Source organism: Schistocerca serialis, chromosome 9, assembly GCF_023864345.2.
Source record: "Schistocerca serialis cubense isolate TAMUIC-IGC-003099 chromosome 9, iqSchSeri2.2, whole genome shotgun sequence".
Taxonomy (NCBI): domain Eukaryota; kingdom Metazoa; phylum Arthropoda; class Insecta; order Orthoptera; family Acrididae; genus Schistocerca; species Schistocerca serialis.
Window position 1 is genome coordinate 70672407 of NC_064646.1, and position 22259 is coordinate 70694665.

At 43.8% G+C, this 22259-nt stretch overlaps 1 protein-coding gene across 1 annotated transcript in view; it reads left to right on the top strand.

Moving 5' to 3' along the window:
* The window catches only part of LOC126418937 (sarcoplasmic calcium-binding protein), a 174027-nt gene that overhangs the window by 120118 nt on the left and 31650 nt on the right, over positions 1-22259 (top strand). The window contains exon 2 of the mRNA XM_050085973.1: positions 17333-17452. Coding sequence (XP_049941930.1) covers positions 17333-17452 — 120 coding nt within the window. The remainder of the gene's footprint in view (positions 1-17332; positions 17453-22259) is intronic.

The window sequence follows — 22259 nt, forward strand, 5'->3', positions numbered from 1 at the left end:
GCCTAAACTTTCTTCCCCTGGCATCCGCCCGTCTGATTGTGGGTGCGTCATAGGCGGTGACTCACCGCTCCACAAAACCTTGATCCGCTTCTCCACAAATCATTGACAGCATTGTTTGCACCACTTAAAACGAAGTCGCGCATTCGTTCTCGTGATTAATGCTTTCTGGGCAATAGACCGACCAAGAAAACATTGTCCTAACGGCTCTCGATGGATCGTTCAGTCACTGACCCCTTTTTCTGACATACGTCACATCCTCTTCGTATACATTTGCGACGTTTTTACATAATTACAGTGAGCTGTTTAACCAGGCCGCTAATAAATTCTCCTCTAACGGTAGACCTGTGCTTTGACGAGAGAGATACCTTACTCTGTGGAAATTATTCGAGTCTCAGATGTACCATCAATGACCATTTACTTATTTATTTTGCTATAGTTACATGCTCCCACCATATAATGATGTAAGGCGCGCGATAAACGTCATACATTTAGCAGTGTTAAAGTACAAAATTGAAGGTGATGCTGGGTGTTCATAAATTAAAGTGCAGTTATTCTCAGAAGCCCAGTGTGGGCTGCAATTATCGTATGGCAGCGAAACTCGTTAGATACGTCAGCGCATTAAATCGGAACCGATTTACCCTGGAAAAAACTTATTTCCAATTTTGACCACCAGGTACAAATCTGTGGATGTACAGCATCTCGTCGACGCCTGTGATGCTCATACTGAAATGAACCAATTGTGTAAGAAGCTATTATCAATGAAAAACATTATTATGCACTTCTGACTTGTTTGACCTTTTCTACCCATGTCCCTTTTACAGTCCATCAGATACGGAAACATTTATGTTCGTACTTCTTGCATTCGCGGTGCCAGGTTTGCCCTTGGTTGCCAAAACTGGGACTATTTTTTTTTTTCCTAGCATAAATAGGTTCCGCATTAACGCATTAGAATACCTACCAACTTTCTCTGCCATTTGATAAATACAACCCACTCTGGACCTCTCTGAGCAGCTGCGCTTTAATTATAACCACCCACTATGTATGATTCGTTTTCTTCGAACAGGGGTCCACATTTACTAAAATTTCTTGAATGATTGCACACTATCACACCGCAACGTTTGGTATTTTTATCTGCTATCGTACAGCTTCGCGGCACAATTTCCAAGTGCCTAGATACTGCAGGACATCAAAAATGTGTGATGGCAAATACTGCCACACTTTAATCCAGCGCCGGCCGAAGTGGCCGCGCGGTTCTGGCGCTGCAGTCTGGAACCGCGAGACCGCTACGGTCGCAGGTTCGAATCCTGCCTCGGGCATGGATGTGTGTGATGTCCTTAGGTTAGTTAGGTTTAACTAGTTCTAAGTTCTAGGGGACTAATGACCTCAGCAGTTGAGTCCCATAGTGCTCAGAGCCATTTGAACCAATCTTTAATCCAGCGACTGTGTTTCCCGTGGAGAGCGGGGAACAGCAGTCAAGCTCGCTCTCAATCCCCGTGTCGTTCATGCTACAAAACACAAACAAATTCTTTGTACTTTCACTTTATTACTATTAAAAATCATTAACGTATAGTGTCGAAAATTCGTGATACAAACTTCTAGGGCTTGTAGAGGGGAGTGAGTAGATAGTATTCTGAATTGGAATCCACGTCCGGAAACGTACCGTTTTCGTGCTACAACTATTTGAAAAATTTTTTGTAACGCGACTATTTTTACAAGTAATTGACTAGGTGTGACTCAGTAGAGCACTTGTTTTACAATTACACGCATTAATAGCGAAAGACACTGGGCGTGTACTGGTTGACTGGTTATCTTCAGCGTGATGCAGTACGACCTCTTCAAATGCGTCTCCTTGGAGCACCACAGTCGCGCCTGATAACCGTGAAGTTACTCTACGTGTGGCAAAAACGATCTCGATAAAGGCGACGAGCAGCTCTTACATTAATGTGAGCTTCGCCGTTGAGGAGATTCACGTCGGTGTTGCTCTGACGCTCACACATGAATGAGGCTCGAATCAAGTCAGAGGGGTAGGAGGGACGTCAAATGACGTCAGGTGGTCCGACGTAGCCACCCTGCCACTATGACTATCCTGTTGCATATCTACCCAGAGTGGCCGAGCAGTTCTAGGCGCTACAGTTTGGAACCGCGCGACCGCTAAGGTCGCAGGTTCGAATCCTGCCTCGGGCATGGATGTATGTGATGTCCTTAGGCTAATTAGGTTTAAGTAGTTCTAAGTTCTAGGGGACTGATGACCTCAGAAGTTAAGTCCCATAGTGCTCAGAGCCATTTGAACCTACCCAGAAAACATGTTTTCAAACGGCTGTAGCACAGAAACGGTACGTTTTCGGGCATGGGTCCCAATTCAAAATGTGATGCGTTCATTCCGCTCTAGACGTCTGAAACGAGAATTTCAGGATACCCTGTATATCGCGCAGACGGCCAATTTTTCCGTGGTACAATACAAATATCTGTATCGCTACAGATTATGATTTAACTGTACCAAAAACGATGTTGAAAATAATTTTCTCGTACTTCCGGAGGCACTGTATGCATCTGAAACAACGCAAATAAGGGGCAAACTAAAATCAAAGAAATAGAGAAACAAGAAAGGAAAATTCTCAGGATAATTTTTGGGCCAATACAAGAGCAAGGAATCTGGAAGAAGAGACCAACATCAGAATTATATAAATAACCAGACATGATTACAGATACAATAAGGAAAAGAAGAATGCAGTTCTACGGACATATCCACACGATGAATGAAAACAGAATTTCAAAGCGAATTCTTAGTCATCAACTCAGGCAGGGGAAAAACAAAATGGATAAAAGAAGTTGAAGAGGACCTCAGACAAGCACACATAACAATAAACGATGCAGAAAATAGAACTGAATTCAGGAACATCATCAAAAAACATAAATTTGACACCACAACACAGAAGAGACCAGGATGCAAATGGACAGCGGAGCGAAAGAAACAACACAGTGAACACATGAAGAAAATTTGGGCTCAGAAAAAACATAAACAATCATCATAAAGGAATTCAAGTTCAGACGCTCTCTTTAAATGGGAATAATCGAAAATAATAATAATAATAATAATAATTTTCTCAACAGTTTTAACGCGTGAACGTAATAGTTGCCATATTGTTTGTGTTATGGATTTTTTTTTTTTTTAATTTGTAGTAAGTTCCTATGGGACCAAACTGCTGAGGTCATCGATCCCTAGGCTTACACACTACTTAATCTAACTTAAACTAACTTAGGCCAAGGACAACACACACACACCCATGCCCGAGGGAGGACTCGAACCTCCGACCGGCGGGAGCCGAGCGAACCGTGGCAAGACGCCCACGACCGCACGGCTAGCCCGCGCGACTCTTGTTATGGAAGTAACACTTCTACATTAGCAGTCGATCTGCAACAAGTATTGTTTGTTACAGTTCTTACACACTCGAATATGCTCTTTCTATGACTTCCGTTTTCATGCTCATGACAACACTGAGGCAATAATGTAATAGAGGCATGAGGGCGAAGCATCTCTTGGAGCTAACAAATAGCATCACATCTGCTCTATGTTCTGAATTGCGCTGCAAACACCGTTAGTGTAACTAGTAACAAACGGAAACTTGTGATTGGGATGACAGCTGCTGTGGACAAAACAATAACTGTATGTTCACTTAAGAGCCAAAGAAACTGGTATGGGCATACGTATTCAAATACAGAGATATGTAAACAGGCAGAATACGGCGCTGCTCGGCAGCACCTAAATAAGACAAGAAGTGTCTGGCGAAGTTGTTAGATCGGTTACTGCTGCTACAACGCCAGGTTATGGGACACAGCATCTCCGAGGTAGCGAGGAATCCGGTAAAACATCAACTATCCAACATCGCTGCAGCCGAAAAAAGTTTCTGCAAGAACGGGACCAACGACAACTGAAGAGAATCGTTCAACGTGACAGAAGTGCAACCCTTCCGCAAATTGCTGCAGATTTCAATGCTGGGCCATCAACAAGTGTCAGTCATTGATATGGGCTTTCTCAGCCGAAGGCCGGCTCGTGTACCCTTGATGACTACACGACACCGTCAACAACGACATTAGACTGTTGATGGCTGGGAACATGTTGCTTGGTCGGACGAGTCTCGATTCAAATTGTATCGAGCGGATGGACGTGTACGGGTATGGAGACCGTGCATGTCATCAGGGGGCTATTAAAGCTGGTGGAGGCTCTGTAATGGTCTAGGACGTGTGCAAGTGGAATGGTACGGGACCAGTGATACGTCTAGAAACGAGTGTGACAGGTGACAAGCACGTAAGCATCCTATCTGATGACCTGCATCCATTCATGTCCATTGTGCATTCCGGCAGACAATGCGACACCGCACACATCCAGAATTGCTACAGAGTGGCTCCAGGAATACTCTTCTGAGTTTAAACACTTCCGCTGGCCACCAAATTCTCCAGACATGAACGTTATTGAGCATATCTGGGATGCTTTGCAACGTGCTGTTCAGAAGAGATCTCCATCCCCCCCCGTACTCTTATGGATTTATGGACAGCCCTGCAGGATTCATGGTGCCAATTCCCTCCAGCACTACTTCAGACATCAGTCTAGTCCATGCCGCATCGTGTTGGGTACTTCTGCGTGCTCGCGAGAGCCCTACACGATATTAGGCAGGTGTACTAGTTTCTTTGGCTCTTCGGTGTTTATACACTCATGTTCAGAAGAAATAGAAACCTTGAACGACTAGAGATAGGACGTTCATAGTCAGGACATGTACATCAGTACGTTCTGCAGACATGATTAACGCTTCAGTCACCTCCGTTCAGCATGTGTCCTGTTGCCTAGTAAGTACAGTCATTTTTAACTTTCCTGAGTTTGATGAAATTGTTATTCGGTCTATGGAGGAAGGTATCAGTGATATAGATCAAGAAATAAACAAAAAAGACGACGATTTTACATTAGCCAGTGATCACAGTTCTGCTATCGAACAAGAGTGTAATTCGGAGGAAGAGCTCCAGGAAAGGTGTGATGGGAATCTGTCTGTTTCTTCAATGAAATACTTGAAGTGTCGGTTAAAATCGAATGTGTTCTGAGTGGCGATAAAAATCTAGTTCCCAGCAATGAATGTCAGTTTTACAGACTTTCTTTTTGTACCTTTCGAGTGGAATTTTTTATGCGCAAATTTAAACCCTGGAATTTAGTTTTATTTGGAAATTTATTTGCTACAGAGATTGTATAATTTTTCAGAATGTAAAATTCAATACTCTAACCGTCCATTTATGTGTACTATTTAAAATAACCACACAAAATTATGTGCTTTTGCGTGATAAATAGTAAAATGCTGCAGGCTTTGTTTAGTGCAATAAAATAAACTAGAAAGATTTAAACAACACTTAAATAATTGTAAAAATAAATGTTATGTAGCATAAATTAAAAAATTCGAATGATTTTTGCCTTAAATCTAGGTGTAAACATAGAGGACCCAGAGACCCCACCTCGTAGTATACGTTACAGGAAAGTCACCTCGCGAGTTAACGGTTAAAAGAAAAACGCCTTTTTGCTTGCTGCATGCCAAGTTTTTTATTTAATTTGTTCGCCTAGACGCGTTCCACCTTATTTACAAGGCATTTTCAGTGAATGGCCTGAAATATTAGACGATTTTTTTCGTTTGCAGATATAGGCTGTCGTATGCACATACAGGTTGTAGATGGTTGTAGATTTAAAACAGTTCATTGTTATAATAAAAGGGAAAGAGCTGTACAGTTTGGTGCCTGCTGCACTGTTTATAAGCCAAACAACTTTGTCTGATGTGTCAAACTGGCTGGAAGTTTGCAGTTTTCCTTGTGGTCACTCTGTTTACGAAATATAGCACTGTAACTGCCATTTTCTTCGTCTAGAATGTACTCGTTTAAGCGTTGCCAACTTTCTGAGCTTTTGCTTTGAGTTTTATTGTTTTTGTTTGTGTGTGTACTTTTCCTATTTTTATTTATTTTTTATTTACTTATTTATACATTTTTGAGTTTACGTATGTATATATTCTTGATTTGATTACCATTGTTACCGTGTTCCGACCATTGTCTGCAGAGGCTTGGTGATTACATACAAAAAAATAGTCTCATTCGTTTGCGTCACCTTGAAATGTAGTGCAGCATTCAATAAATGTTGTTTGGCTTATCATGGTGACGTGTAACTTACTTTTTGAAGTCTCCTCGTAGTTGGAGATTTTACTACAGGGAAAACTCCAGAGCAGAGCTTTATCCAGCAGTGGACATCGAATTGCTGAGAATGACGGTGTAGTGATCCAATCTGATGTAGTGAACGAAGCTGTATATCGTTACAGAATTGTTTCCGTTAAGATTTGTGCAACGGAGAACGTCTACTCAGCATCCCATGGGAAGCGCCAATAGCTTTTATTATCTACCACTGGACATGATGCGCGGAAAGGAGAATCAATACAATGACAATCGGAGTTTCAGTGGACATGTGTGGTAACAGAAAACAAAATTTGTTAGTAGCCTAAGACTGCCGAAGTGAGGACTTGGTTATCTGTTGTTAAACAGCGTGTGTGCGTCACGGAAGACCACGCCGTGGTCTGAGGCACGTCAAACGCCGGAGTTCTGTTTGCCTACGGATCCTGAACTCGTTTTATCAAACAGCTGCGGCTCCTTATTTACAAACAATAGAACGCAGCCCGAAGAAGTGTGTGCGTGGCGATACGGACAGCACTGTGCTGCTGTCCATTACAAATAAACCAAATAGGAAGAGGTCTGCGCCGATGCAGATATGCTCAATAATAAATGCTTTGTGGTTAAATGTTAGATACGGAGAAGTCAAAGAAATGGCTTACCATAAGGAATTTTTTTTTCAACAATGTTATTAACACGTATACCAATGACTAACTAACTACTTCCGGCGAACATAAGGGGTGTCCTTTACGCCGGCGATTTGGCATTAGAGAGTCAAGGGAAACCTTCTGAAGATGTTGAAGCTCATCTGAAAGATGCGTTGAGAGAGTTGTGTGTCTACTGCTTAAACAATCAACTTCTCCCAAACCCATCTAAAACTTAATTTCATCTTAACCACAATGAGGCACGTCGCAAACTTAACATCACATGGCAGGGGATACAGTTGAGTCGCCTAGATGCAAAACTGTCCATGTCCTCCATAACCGGTTTTGAGATAAAGTGGAAAAACTGTTTTCACTGATAAACACAAACTGACCTACACTGTATGTTGTGTACATATATATGGATTAGTACAAAACCATTTGGGCTATTGAAAAAAAAAAATCAGGAACTCAATGCATGTAAGATATAAGCAAAATAAAAATGGACTTGGACAGTTTTGCATCTGACTTTGCAGATGGCCACTTTTGCATGCAACTGAAATGGACATGGACAGTTTTGAACCTGACTAGCTGTACATGAGGAGAGGATATGGGGTGAACATAAAACTGTGTATTCAGTTTTAATTTCTTTTAATATTTCTGAAGGTACATGGTGTAACAACTGACAAACTGCAATCCACTTAATACATCATATCTGGAGCAATGTCTTCATCTTCTCCTGCTAGGCATTCTGATTCAACTGATGCCCCTCACCCGCTGAAACCTAGTAATGTCATGTACCGCGACAGGGATTTACGTTCCCTCCAGGACTCACCATAGTGTTTCTCGAGGAGTTTTGAAACATCCTCCAGTTTCTTTTCATTAATAGGAACAACCATGTTCGTAATGCAGCTCGAGTTTATGTGTCCCAAGTTTTTCCCACGTTTGCATACGGACACTGGTAGGTTGATTTCAGAATTATAATTAGGCTCCCCTTGGACTTTTATAGCATTCTGAGAATGTGTATAACTTTCAGAATAAACAGCTGTAAGAGACCACACAAGTACAATGTTTACATGCTTATTGCAGCCATCTTGTATTACAGTCACATGACCCCAGCCTTCAATGCGATTCGTCAAAAGGGACAAGGCAAGTTTTGCACCCAACTTACTGATGGACATGGACAGTTTTGAATCTAACCACACTTTTCTTGAGCTGTTTTCCACAGGACATGGAGAGCTTTGAGCATAAATAGCATTTCAAGCATGTGTAAAATGTCACGCTCTACAATCCAGAGTTGCCAACTCATTTTCTTTTAAAAGTGGACATGGACAGTTTTGCATCTAAGCGACTCAGTTAAAAACTACGCCCCATCCGGAATATCTAGGAGTCACTCTGGACCGAACTCTGACCTACAGGCAGCACTGCGGGAATACAAGAATGAAGGTGGAAGCCAGAAACAATAATCTCGCAAGATCACTGGGTATCTCGACCACAAACCCAGAGGACGACGGCACTAGCGACATGTTACAGTGCTGCAGAGTATGTGTGCCCAATCTGGCACCAATCTATCCACGTAAACATAGTTGTATCCACATAAACATGGTTGACAGGGCGCTGAACGAAACGTGGAGGCTTGTGACATGGTGTCTGAAACCCACGCCACTTGTAAAATTCTTACATTTAGCTGGCATATCGGCACCAGATGCTCGTCGTGAAGTTGCTGCGAACGGGGAAAGAACAAACCTGGAAAGCTATCCCTTCTATAGGCACGTTGCGGAACCCCCGAGGTTGAGGTACAAAAGTAGTTCCCTCAAGACCAATTCAATCTTGTGAGGAGCAGCAACTACAGCAAGGAAGCAATTGTGGATTTCTCATCTTGAGAATAACACTACCTGGCGTCTCCATTCGAAACCTCCTCCCACCTGGGCACGAACATAAATGATCGTCTGGAGGTCACTCAACAGTTTTGGTTCTGGAGCTGGAATTGGTAGATCCAAGAGTAGCCTCCAAAATGGCACTTCCCTGTGGATACCAACTGCGACTGCGGGGAACCACACACCATGGAGCACCTTGTGGGTTGTCGACTGAGTCCTGCATCTCACACAGATGATGTACTGCGTGCAACTCCGAGCGCAGTTGTAGTTGCAAAATTCTGGCGGACAGTAGAGTAACTTGATTATTCTTCCTTTCATATGCTTTTAATGATAATAATCATGTATTGTTTATGACTCGAATAAAAAAATTATCCATTTGGGTCGGAGGGCCATTATGTTGGATGGAAAGCACAATGTCCCGCCACTAGAAAGAGTGGGCGAAACATGGTGACGTCCCCTTTTTCCTGCCTTTCCGTACATTTGTTCGTGCAGGGTCGCTATAATTAAACTTTCTCTACTTGAGAGGGCCCCCCATGACAAACGAGTGATCCTCGGAGGATGAAACTTTGTGGAAACATTTGTAAGAACAGGCGGAAGAGACATGAACAAACTATTGAAAGAAACACATTTTAATTTCCACATGAGAGGGTAACGTTTGTTAGTACTATGCTTACGTTCCGTGTTACAAATGTTGCTTAATGTGACGCCTACCTGCATCCACGACAGCTGGAACCGCACAACAGGTACCGTTTAACAACCGTTAGCGGCACTTCTCGAACGGTGAACCTTGGAAGCTTCAGCTGCCGTGACACTGCTCGAGCACTGCTTCAAGATCGTACGTTGCTTCCAGCATTCTCAGCCGTTGTAACAGTAACTTCTTCAACGATCTGTGGCGCAGTTGGACGTCGGCCTCTTCCAGGAGCAATTCCCCAACCGCTAGTTAATTCGAACTTCCAAATCCTGTTCTTAAACCCTGGTGCGGATAGAAGACCTCTCCGTGTCGTTTACGGTCTCTATACTCGCGAGGAGTAGCAGTAGTAATGCTATTGTTTTGATAAAACAGCTTTATGGGTATGTCCCTGCTCACGTTGTCCAGACCCACGTTGACTGCTTGTAACTGCAATGAACACTCATGCTTGTGTTCCAACCACACATCGCCGTTCCAGTACTGGCACCTAACATCAAGTCGTGACACTAATGCTATTAACAACGCAAATCCTGCAGCGCACATTCTGAACATCAGAGTACCATGTAGCTGTAGATGTGGATGTAGATGAAAAGTCCCTACATGTAGGGCATGTCCTTACGGTTGGCAGCTGTGAGTCGAACTCATCACAGACTCGACTGATTGTCTCTCTACCCGTTTAGCGCTAGCTATGTGCCTACCATCGACCTGTGTAAGGCAAAAAAAAAAAAAAAAAAAAAAAAAAAAAAAGAGTGTATCGTCGGGTAAGGGATCGCAGACCCTTTGCAGCACTGAGATGAAAACCGTAAATCATGGAAAAGTCCAGAGCAGTGGATGTCTAAGGCTGACCACGATGATGATGAATACCAGAGCCAACTGTGTGATGGCCTGGGTGTTCTCTCCCAGTTTTGAATCCACACGAAATTTTCGTCATTTTCCTCAGAATGAATTTTTCACGAACATTTTAAACAATAACACATAAGATGCAACAAAAAAGAAAACGAGCAGGAGAATGTGAATTGAAAACTTCTGAAAGGATCGCAATGTCGTTGTGGAAGAGGGTTCCACCCCTATAAGACCGCTCAGTTTCCACACTTGCCGCTAGAGGACACAGCCGCAAACCCATGTGACTACAAGAGTGAACACGCTCAAGCGTTGATCGTCCACTGCATTCAGTCGTGCTGAAAGTAGCGTAACGGGGGCTTCATAAGAAGGGCAACTGGCGTGTAGTGCGTTTCTTGACGGCGGAAGGACTCCAGGAAACGGAAATTCCATCAAATAATGGCACAAGCATACGGAGAGCACTGTATGTCCGTTGCAGGGAAGAATGGATGTCGTTGGCTTATAATGCACGATCTGCATTGCCGGTGCCATTATACAGAACATCGGTGCAATCATTATTCAAGAGCGGCGAGTTACTGCAACAATAATTGTCGCAGAGATCGGATTGAACACCAGAAATGTTCTCGCGTCCAATGGATGCCTCACAGTCTTGAATCAGCGCAGGACCGAGCAAGATAGCGCAGTGGTTAGCACACTGGAATCGCATTCGGGCGGACGATGGTTCAAACCTGCGCCCTGAAATCCTGGTTTATATTTTCTGTGATTTCCCTAAATCGGTTCAGGCAAATGCCAAGATGGTTCCTTTGAAAGGGCACGACGGACTTCCTTCCCATCCTTCCCTAATCCGATGGGACCGACGACTTCACTGCTTGGTCCGTCTCCCCGGAACGTACCTACCTACCAACTAGCGCAGAAAGCATGTCGAATGGGACACTGTCTCGAACATCTTCCGGCGCTATGCTACGGATGGGGATGATTTCCTGGCTCGAGTAGTCACTGGAGACGAGATATGATGTCATCACTTTGAGCCCAGCTGAAGCATGCAGGGTCACTGCCGCCCAGCGATCCAACAATGAAGCATAATTTATTACAGTTATGGTTATGCCTTTTCCCAAGTAATCCACGAGAATTATTCCTTGGGAATCAAAAAGAAGAAAAAGAAAAAAAGACTGGCCATCGTTTCACCAGCTGACAAAACGGGCTTGTCTTCCTCAGTGTACTTTCATCAGCATTTGTCCTTGTTTTGAGTGCCGTTTTGACTCTGGTGTGGAATGATGGATCCATGTTTTTTCAACTGTCACAAATCGGCGTAAAAAGCCTTGCAGATTGCGATTAAACATCGCCAGACATTGCGTGAAATGTTGTACCGGATGCGCTTTTGGTCGACAGTGAGCATTGACAGCACCCACCTGGCAAACAGCTTTTTCCTAGCCGATTCTCGGTGCAGGATATTATGCTCTCGCTTAGTTGAGATGCCTGCAGTCTTAGCAATTTCACGAACTTTTGTTGGGGAGTCTTCCATTACCATACCACGGATTTTGTCAGTGGTTTTCTTCGTGGTGACCTCAATTGGACGGCTTGAGTACGTTTCGTGATTGGTGTTTGTCCGACCACGTTTAAATTCATTAATCAAAAAGTGAACAGTCTTCACCGATGGTGCAGACTCTGCTTGAACCTCATTCAAATCTGTTTTGATTTGTGCGGCAGTTCACCCTCCAAATGAAATTGTTGAAAACCAGTCGACACACTGACAAATTCCGATAGCTGTCAGCAATGAACGCTGTACATTATTGTAATTTTTAATCGATCCTGGAAATAATCAAACTTACCAACGAAGAAGGCGCAACAAAAATGTTCAGTTCTTTCATGGGAATTTGCCTTATCAAAACATCCCTGTACAAGTTCCTGTGTACAGGTCTCCAGCTCGACCTTTTTCTTCTTTTTCTGCCCCACATACTACCCATAACAGTGTGGAATGGGACCTTTTCCACATCATCTTGATAACGCTACAGTCCGCAACGGAAGCGCTACTGCAAAGTGCTTGGAATAAAATATGGCGCATTGAATCAACTGGCCGCTTCACAATCCCGACCCGAACTGCATCTTTTTGAGCCGAACTAGACAATTGGTCGCTGGCCGCATAAATTCAAAACGACTACAACTCTTCACCACGTTTCAGAAAAAACTGAATAATTATCCCATTCACTGTGTCAGAACTCAATAAGCATTCGCCGTAGAGAAAACACTGTAAAAAATAATGAAAGCTCGTTCTTCATCGTCGACAATGTCTTCACCATTTTGAGTATATGGGGTAGTCAGTATTTGCAGAGTATCAACATACAATTACAGTTTCGTCTGTCCTAACAGTTTAAACCAATGTTCTTTCGACATTACAAGAACATGAGTTGACAGAGGACTAAAAAAAATAACCTTTCCATTTAAGTGTGCGTGCTTGTGCAAACTTTCAGTCTTGTTGATATGCTTTCACATTCAAAGAACGATTGTACATTCTGCAGCTCGGACAAGTATACCTCGCGATGTTGAAACATACTTGCATCAAGTGCTCGACCACTATCAGTCCCTTCTCGTGTGACAGCCAGTATTAAAGCGACATATACACTCCTGGAAATGGAAAAAAGAACACATTGTCACCGGTGTGTCAGACCCACCATACTTGCTCCGGACACTGCGAGAGGGCTGTACAAGCAATGATCACACGCGCGGCACAGCGGACACACCAGGAACCGTGGTGTTGGCCGTGGAATGGCGCTAGCTGCGCAGCATTTGTGCACCGCCGCCGTCAGTGTCAGCCAGTTTGCCGTGGCATACGGAGCTCCATCGCAGTCTTTAACACTGGTAGCATGCCGCGACAGCGTGGACGTGAACCGTATGTGCAGTTGACGGTCTTTGAGCGAGGGCGTATAGTGGGCATGCGGGAGGCCGGGTGGACGTACCGCCGAATTGCTCAACACGTGGGGCGTGAGGTCTCCACAGTACATCGATGTTGTCGCCAGTGGTCGGCGGAAGGTGCACGTGCCCGTCGACCTGGGACCGGACCGCAGCGACGCACGGATGCACGCCAAGACCGTAGGATCCTACGCAGTGCCGTAGGGGACCGCACCGCCACTTCCCAGCAAATTAGGGACACTGTTGCTCCTGGGATATCGGCGAGGACCATTCGCAACCGTCTCCATGAAGCTGGGCTACGGTCCCGCACACCGTTAGGCCGTCTTCCGCTCACGCCCCAACATCGTGCAGCCCGCCTCCAGTGGTGTCGCGACAGGCGTGAATGGAGGGACGAATGGAGACGTGTCGTCTTCAGCGATGAGAGTCGCTTCTGCCTTGGTGCCAATGATGGTCGTATGCGTGTTTGGCGCCGTGCAGGTGAGCGCCACAATCAGGACTGCATAGGACCGAGGCACACAGGGCCAACACCCGGCATCATGGTGTGGGGAGCGATCTCCTACACTGGCCGTACACCACTGGTGATCGTCGAGGGGACACTGAATAGTGCACGGTACATCCAAACCGTCATCGAACCCATCGTTCTACCATTCCTAGACCGGCAAGGGAACTTGCTGTTCCAACAGGACAATGCACATCCGCATGTATCCCGTGCCACCCAACGTGCTCTAGAAGGTGTAAGTCAACTACCCTGGCCAGCAAGATCTCCGGATCTGTCCCCCATTGAGCATGTTTGGGACTGGATGAAGCGTCGTCTCACGCGGTCTGCACGTCCAGCACGAACGCTGGTCCAACTGAGGCGCCAGGTGGAAATGGCATGGCAAGCCGTTCCACAGGACTACATCCAGCATCTCTACGATCGTCTCCATGGGAGAATAGCAGCTTGCATTGCTGCGAAAGGTGGATATACACTGTACTAGTGCCGACATTGTGCATGCTCTGTTGCCTGTGTCTATGTGCCTGTGGTTCTGTCAGTGTGATCATGTGATGTATCTGACCCCAGGAATGTGTCAATAAAGTTTCCCCTTCCTGGGACAATGAATTCACGGTGTTCTTATTTCAATTTCCAGGAGTGTATGAATGGATCTCTGAAGAACGATCTACACTGAAGAGTCAAGGAAACTGTTACACCTGCCTAATATCGCTTAGGGCCTCCGCGAGAAAGCAGAAGCGCCGCAATACGACGTGGCATGAACTCGACTAAAGTCTGAAGTAGTGCTGGAGGGAATGGACACCATGAATCTTGCAGGGCTGTCCATAAATCCGTAAGAGTACGAGGGGGTGGAGATCTCTTCTCAACAGCACGTTGCAAAGCATCCCATATATGCTCAGTAATGTTAGTGTCTGGGAAGTTTGGTGGCCAGTGGAAGTGTTTAAACTCAGAAGAGTGTTCGTGGAGCCACTCTGTAACAAGTCCGAACGTGCTGGAATGGCCCAAGTCCGCAGGATGCACAATGGACGTGAACGGATGCAGGTGATCAGACAGGATGATGACATACGTGTCACCGGTCATCGGCACATCGAGACGTATCAGGGCTCCCATATTACCCCAACTGCACACGTCCCACACCATTACAGAGCCTCCACCAGCTTAAAAAGTCCTCTACTGACATGCAGCGTCCATGGAGTCATGAAGTTCTCTCTATACCCGTACAATTCCATCCCCTCGATACAATTTCAAACGAGACTCGTCCGACTAGATAACATGTCTCGAGTCATCAACAATCCAATATCGGTGTTGACGGGCCCAGGTGAGGCGTAAAGCTTTGTGTCGAGCTGGCCTTCGGCTGAGAAAACCCATATCGATGATTGACAATTGTTGATGGCCTAGTATTGAAATCTGCAGCAATTTGCGGAAGGGTTGCACTTGTGTCACGTTGAACGATTCTCTTCAGTCGTTGTTGGTCCCGTTCTTGCAGGATCTTTTACCGGCCGCAGCGATGTCGGAGATTTGATGTATTACCGGATTCGTGATATTCACGGTACACTCGTGAAATGGTCGTAAGGGAAAACCCCCACTTATTCACTACCTCGGAGATGCTGTGTCACATCGCTCGTGCGCCGCCTAAAACACCACGTACAGACTCACTCAAATCTTGATATTCTGCCATTGTAGCAACAGTAACCGATCTAACAACTGTGCCAGACACTTGTCTTATATAGGCGTTGCCGACCGCAACGTCTTCTGCCTGTTTACATACTCCGTATTTGGATACACATGCCTATACCAATTTCTTTGGGTCCTCAGTGTATATGTATATTTGTTCACGTGTTTCTAGAATAATACGCGAAATTACTGGGGCATGTGAGTAGTATATTGCAAGCTGGAATAGCTTTCGCCTGTTGCTAAGAATTTTAACTGAACCATAAGATGATATTTAGCAGACATGGCATTCATGATTTAAATAATGAAACGCTGCCCCAATTACGTATTTGATAAAACTTGGTATGACACGTTTCAAGAATTACTCGTACTATCAACTGGTGATATTTTCTTAGGTAGTTTATGCGATATTTGGATGTGCGTTGTTCTCTCTCTCCCCCTGCCGTCGTCTTTTTGTGGTTTACTGCAATCGGAAAATGGGACAAAATAACACCTATCCACAGTTTTACCAACAATTGTTTCCATTTCTTTTTCACTTTAAGAAACGCGCTCACTAGCATTTATTAAGTGATGCTGTATTGACGAGTAACTGTCCGGCATCCATTCCGGAGCAACAACGACGAAAAATTTTACAGTAATGTGAAGTAGTTTAGATTAGTTTTTCGATCCATAGATCCGTGCTGAGGAGATCCTCGTGGATGTAGAACATGTCAAAATTTTTTTTTGAAAAAGCTGAAATAACAATACTAATAGTATGAATATATACAATACATCATTTGTTTCTATTAAAAAATTCGTCAACGGAGTAGAAGGAGTTGGCCACTAGTAAGTCCCTCAGGTTCCTTTTAAACTGATCTTTATTTGTAACTAAATTTTTTATGTTTACTGGCAAATAATTGAAGATGAGTGTTCCTAAGTAGTGGACCCCTTTTTGAACTAAAGTAAGTGCTTTTAAGTCTTTGTGCAGATCATTTTTGTTCCTGGTATTGTTTGTATGAACAGAGCTGTTTGTTGGAAAAAGAGATATATTATGTTGGACAAATTTCTTTAAGGAGTAAATATACTGAGAGGCAGTAGTTAGTATACCCAGTTCTTTGAAGAGGTTTCTACAGGACGGCCGTGAATTTACTCCACAAATAATACGTATTACACGCTTTTGGACTCTCAAAACTTTTGTTTGACTTGAAGAGTTACCCCAAAATATTATACCATATGACATTATGGAATGAAAGTAGGCAAAGTATGCAAGCTATTTCATTTTTATGTCGCCTATGTCTGCTAACACTCAAATTGCTAATACAGATTTGTTAAGGCGTTTTCTGCAGTTCTGTGGTGTGCTCCTTCCTCCCAACTGAATTTATTATCAAGTTGTAATCCCAGGAATTTAAGAGTGTCAACCTCTTCTACCTGCTCTTCTTCATACTTTATGCATATGCTGGGTGGAAACCTTTCACAGGTTCTGAATTGCATATAGTGAGTCTTTTCGAAGTTTAATGTCAGTGAGTTGGCTTTAAACCATTTATTAATATCCATGAAAATATCATTAGTACATCTTTCTAAAACTACACTCGACATACTATTTATTGCAATACTTGTGTCATCTGCAAACAAAACGAACTCTGCTTCTGGCAGTGTAACTGGTGAGAAATCATTAATGTACACAAGAAAAAGCAATGGCCCTAAGATGGATCCTTGTGGGACACCACATGTAATTTCTTCCCATTCTGATGATGACTGATGACTTAATTCACTAGTCCCTTGCACTGACACCCTTTTTTTCCTGTTAGCGAGGTATGACGTGAACTATTTTGCAGCACTGCCCGTGACACAATAGAATTCTAATTTATTTAAAAGGATGTTGTGGTTCACACAATCGAATGCCTTTGACAAATCACAGAAAATACCTCGAAGAAGTCTGACGATACCTTTGACAAAGACGTTTGCCGATAATCTTTTACAGCGTAATACGGACGTTAAGCCGATGACGATGCAGCAGACAAGAAGTTTCACGTATTGCCTACCTTTTTTGTTGCAGAGCTTCCCGGCGCGGCTGTACCGGAAGGAGGCGGCTGGCCGGCCCAGCGCCCTAGAGCGCCACCTCTCAGACTCGGAGTCCGACAGCGACTCCGATGATGAGCACCGGCCCAGGGAAAAGGTAACCACAGCTGTCGATACGAAACAGTCCTTGTGGCAACAGATACGAGCGTGCTTAAAGATTTACACTGTCCAGTCACGTTAATGTGGCCACCCTGAATAACCAACTTTCGCAGCTCGGACTGTTGCGAGACTTGAAGGAAGAGAGAATGACCTGGAAGGTGCCAACAGAGGTGGTTCCACTCCTGAATCTTCCGTTTATTTCCATCATTGCTTCTTCGATGTACCGATTGAACAGTAGGAAGAGGGGGGGGGGGACTACATCCATGTCTTACACCTGTTTTAATCCGATCACTTCGTTTTGGTCGTCCACTCATATTATTCCTTCTTGGCTCTTGTATACAGGGTGAAAAGTATTTTAACCGACAAACTCTGGGAGGTTTCAGGGGACATCAAAACAAATATTTTTCCCTAATGTCATTTTTTCCTATGAGGATTATTTAAACCGGTGGAGGGCGTATTACGCTCTTCTGTTGTTAGAGGCCGTATTACGATCTTCAGTTGTTAGAGGGCGTATTACGCTCTTCAGTTGTAGGCAACTGCTGTTCACCAATGTAGCAGTGCATTGTCTCTGTTTACTAATGGAGCGATACACCTGGAGTGAGTACACTGATATGGTTGGTGCGTACTGCGTAGCGCACCACAACGGATGAGCTGCACAGCGGGTTTATCAACAACAATATCCGAATCGCTGTATCCCGGATCATACGACCTTTGCTACTGTGTGCCAACGTCTGCTTGAGACTGGGTCATTTAGCAGATTACCTGGACAGGGACACCGTCGCACGGTAAGAGCGCTGCAATTTGAGGAAGCTGTCTTGCAGCATGTGGAGTGGGATCTTTCAATCAGCACTCGTGCAAATGCACGTGACATTGGGACGAATCAGACGAATGTAAGAACAGTCCTTCGAGAGCAATTGTTACGTCCATTTCACTTACAGTGTGTCCATAACCTGGAACCAGTTGAATATCCACCCAGAGCACAGTTCCTCTACCGGTTTAAATACTCCGCATAGGAAAAAATGACATTAGGGGAAAATATTTGTTTTCATGTCCCCTACAACCTCCCAGAGTTTGTCGGTTTAAATACTTTTCACCCTGTATATTGTATATTACCAGTCCCTCCCTATAGCTTATCACTATTCTTCTCGGAATTTCGAACATCTTGCACCATTTTACATTGTCGAATGCTTTTTCCGGGTCAACAAATCCTATGAACGTGTCTTGATTTTATTTGGTCTTGCTTCCATTATCAACGGCAACGTCAGAATTGCCCCTCTGGTTCCTTTCCATTTTCTAAAGCCAAACTGATCGTCATCTAGCACATCCTCAATTTTCTTTTCCATTTTCTGTGTGTTGTTCTTGTCAACAACTTGGATGCGTGAGCTGTAAGCTGATTCTGCGGTAATTCTCGCACTTGTCAGCTCTTTCTGCGGTAATTCTTGCACTTGTTAGCTCTTTCAGTCTTCGGGATTGTGTAGATAATATTTTTCAGAAAGTCAGATGGTATGTCCCCAGACTCGTACATTCTACAACCAACGTGAATAGTTGTATTGTTGCCACTTCCCCCAATAATTTTGGGAACTCTGATGGAATGTTATCTATCCCTTCTGCCTTATTTGATCTTAAGTCTTCCAAAGGTCTCTTAAATTCTGGTTCTAAGTTACTTCAAACCCGTCTTTGCAACTACTAAAATGCGTGTTTACCATGACGAATCAAAACATTATGGCCATCAGTGTAAGAGTTTGTTGATCCGCCTTTGGAGTGAAGTACAGTAGCGAATCTCCGTGGCACAGTTTCGACAAGTCCTTGGTAGGTTTCCGGAGGTATGTGGCTCCAGATAGCTACATCTACGCAAAGGTCACGCAATCCTCGTAAATTACGGGCAGGTGGTTTGTGACCGTGGAGCTGGTGCCCAGCAACGTGCCCGATGAGTTCCATCAAATTCAGATCAGGCGGATTGGGTGGCCGAGACATAATCATGAGTTTGCAGTGACGATCCTCGAGCCACTGCTGCTTTGTGACACAAGAAGTTACCTTCCTGAAACTTCCTGGCAGATTAAAACTGTGTGCCGGACCGAGACTCAAACTCGGGACCTTTGCCTTCCGCGGGCAACTGCTCTACCAACTCAGCTACCCAAGCACGACTCACACCCGTCCTCACAGCTTTACATCTGCCAGTACCTCGTCTCCTACCTTCCAAACTTTACAGAAGCTCTCCTGCGAACCTTGCAGAACTAGCAGTCCTGAAAGAGTCTCGGTCCGGCACACAGTTTTATTCTGCCAGGAAGCTTCATATCAGCGCACACTCCGCTGCAGAGTGAAAATCTCATTCTAGTTACCTTCCTGCAAGATGCCATCGTCGCCTGAGAAAACGTTAATCGGCTAAAAGCGCATCTGGCAAACGTTCCAACACAATGTCTGGCGATGTTTAATCGCAATTCACTAGACATTTTGCGCCGATTTGTGACTTTTGATGAAACTTGCAGCCACCATTACACAACAGAGTAAAAGCGTCTGTCAAAGCAACGGACAAAGGCTGCTGAAAGAGCATCGAAGAAGGCAAAGACCGCTTCATTAACTGGTAAGATAAATTTTCAGTAAGGTAATGGTCAGTACTTTTTGGGACTCCGAAGGAGTAAACCTCATAGATTACTTGCAAAAAGGAAAAATTATAACTGGACCCTCTTATGTTTTATTGTTGGACCGCTTGAAACTTACGTTGACTGAAAAAAAGACTAAGGTTGGCACGCAAAAAAGTGATCCTTTACGAGGATAATGCACCATCCCACACATCAGCGACAACAATGGCGAAAGTGCATGAACTGGACTTTGAATTGGATCCTCATCAACCCTATTCAACAGACTTAGCCTCAAGTGACTTCTTTCTGTACTCTGACTTGAACTTTTGGCATGCTGGGAAGAAATTTTCATCAAATGGGAAAATGATAGTGGCAGTTAACGATGAGATGAAAAATCTGGAGGATCGCTGAACAAAGTATGTATCCCTCGAAGGAAACTATGCCGAGAAGTAAAGTGAGTTGCTTAAGAAACAACATTTTTCTTGCTTTTTTTTTATCAGAATTATATAACTAACCAGGTATGAAGGGTGATTCACGAATATATGCAAATATTTTACTACGTTATCCTACAAGTAAAACTAAAGAAGAAAGTTCATATAAACATAGGTCTGCAAATGTTTAGTTACGGAGTTACGGCTAATAAAAGATTTTGCATGACGTTTCGCTAGTATGAAGCCATCACAAAACTGTACAAGGTTAAAGTAAAGCACGATTTCCATTTATTTTGTTGTTATTGGTCTGGTGACTCTAATAAAACACGTCCCAGACGTGTATCTGCAGTAGTTTTCCAGAATATCCAGGGAAAGAAAGATTATTACTTGCTCGAATTAGCCGAGCGGTTCTAGGCGCTTCAGTTCGGAACCGCGCGACTGCTACGGTCGCAGGTTCAAATTCTGCCTCGGGCACGGATGTGTGTGATGCCCTTAGGTTAGTTAGGTTTAAGTAGTTCTAAGTTCTATGGGACTGATGACCTCAGAAGTTAAGTCCCATAGTGCTCAGAGCCATTTGAACCATTTGCTCGCATTATGAATGCAACAGATGAAATTAAGAACAGCCCTGTGAAACTGAAACAAGCAACAAAATCTGTTCAGACACGTGCAGCTGAATGCATTGAACGCGGTGGAGGCATTTTTGAACATTTATTGTGAATGTATTGTGAAACTGTATGCACACTGTACAACTTCCTTAACACTGAGCTTTCTTTTTTCCGATTTAACACGAATTCAGATATGTGCTGTGGTATTAATAAAAGCAGATTATCTGACACATTCATACAGTATCAGTTAACGTTATTGCCATCATTTTTCCAAAATTAAATTCTCTACAACTTATTTTGAAAACTTTGTGCAGTTGTCTGGAATTTAAAAAAGCAATTGGGCCAAGTAGTTAATAAATTAAAAAATTTACGAAATTACGTCTTTGCTTCTATGGATGTTCAGGGAAACTACTGCAGATAATCAATAACAACAAAATAAATGGAAATCGTGCTTTACTTTAACCTTGTACGGTTTTGCGATGGCTTCATATTAGCGAAGTTGCTAAGTTCCAAGCAAAATCTTTTATTAGCCGTAACTCTTTAACTAAACATTTGCGGACCTATGTTTATATGAACTTTTTTCTTTAGTTTTACTTGTACAATAACATATTAAAATATTTGCATGTCTTAGTACATCACACTGTATGTTCAAAGTAATTCCAGCAGAAATTGTGTTACATTTCTCAGTGTCTTCTGTTGCTACCAATGCAGATTTGTGCCGCATTAAACATAGTGTCTGTTTGACTTGTTTTGTTGAATTTTCTCAAAATAACTTTGATCGGCCAGAAAATTAAAATGGTGCTGTTTTCTCAGAAGTAACATGAGCAGTTGTGTAAGAACAGTTATAACAATTTGTGGAATGGCATTTGACATCATACATACTGCCTGCGTGCAGAAGGCCAGAATAAGTAAGCGTGAAAAAGTTTTGTGTTACCCTGTAAAATTTGCTTTCTGTTAGGTACAACAGTGTTTGGGTGAACGATTCAGTTCTAGGCTGTGAAGATGGGTGATTATCTGCAGGTGACGCGCAGCAGACTTGGTGGAGGGACGCCCTCAGCAGCACGCGGGCCCCGGCACGTACGCCGCGCGGCACAACGGGAAGTGAATAACAGGGGGCGCGGAGCTGCGTGAACCGCTGCAGGGGGAAAGCGTCTAGCAAGTAGGACAACGCTGCAGCTAGATGGTCGTGG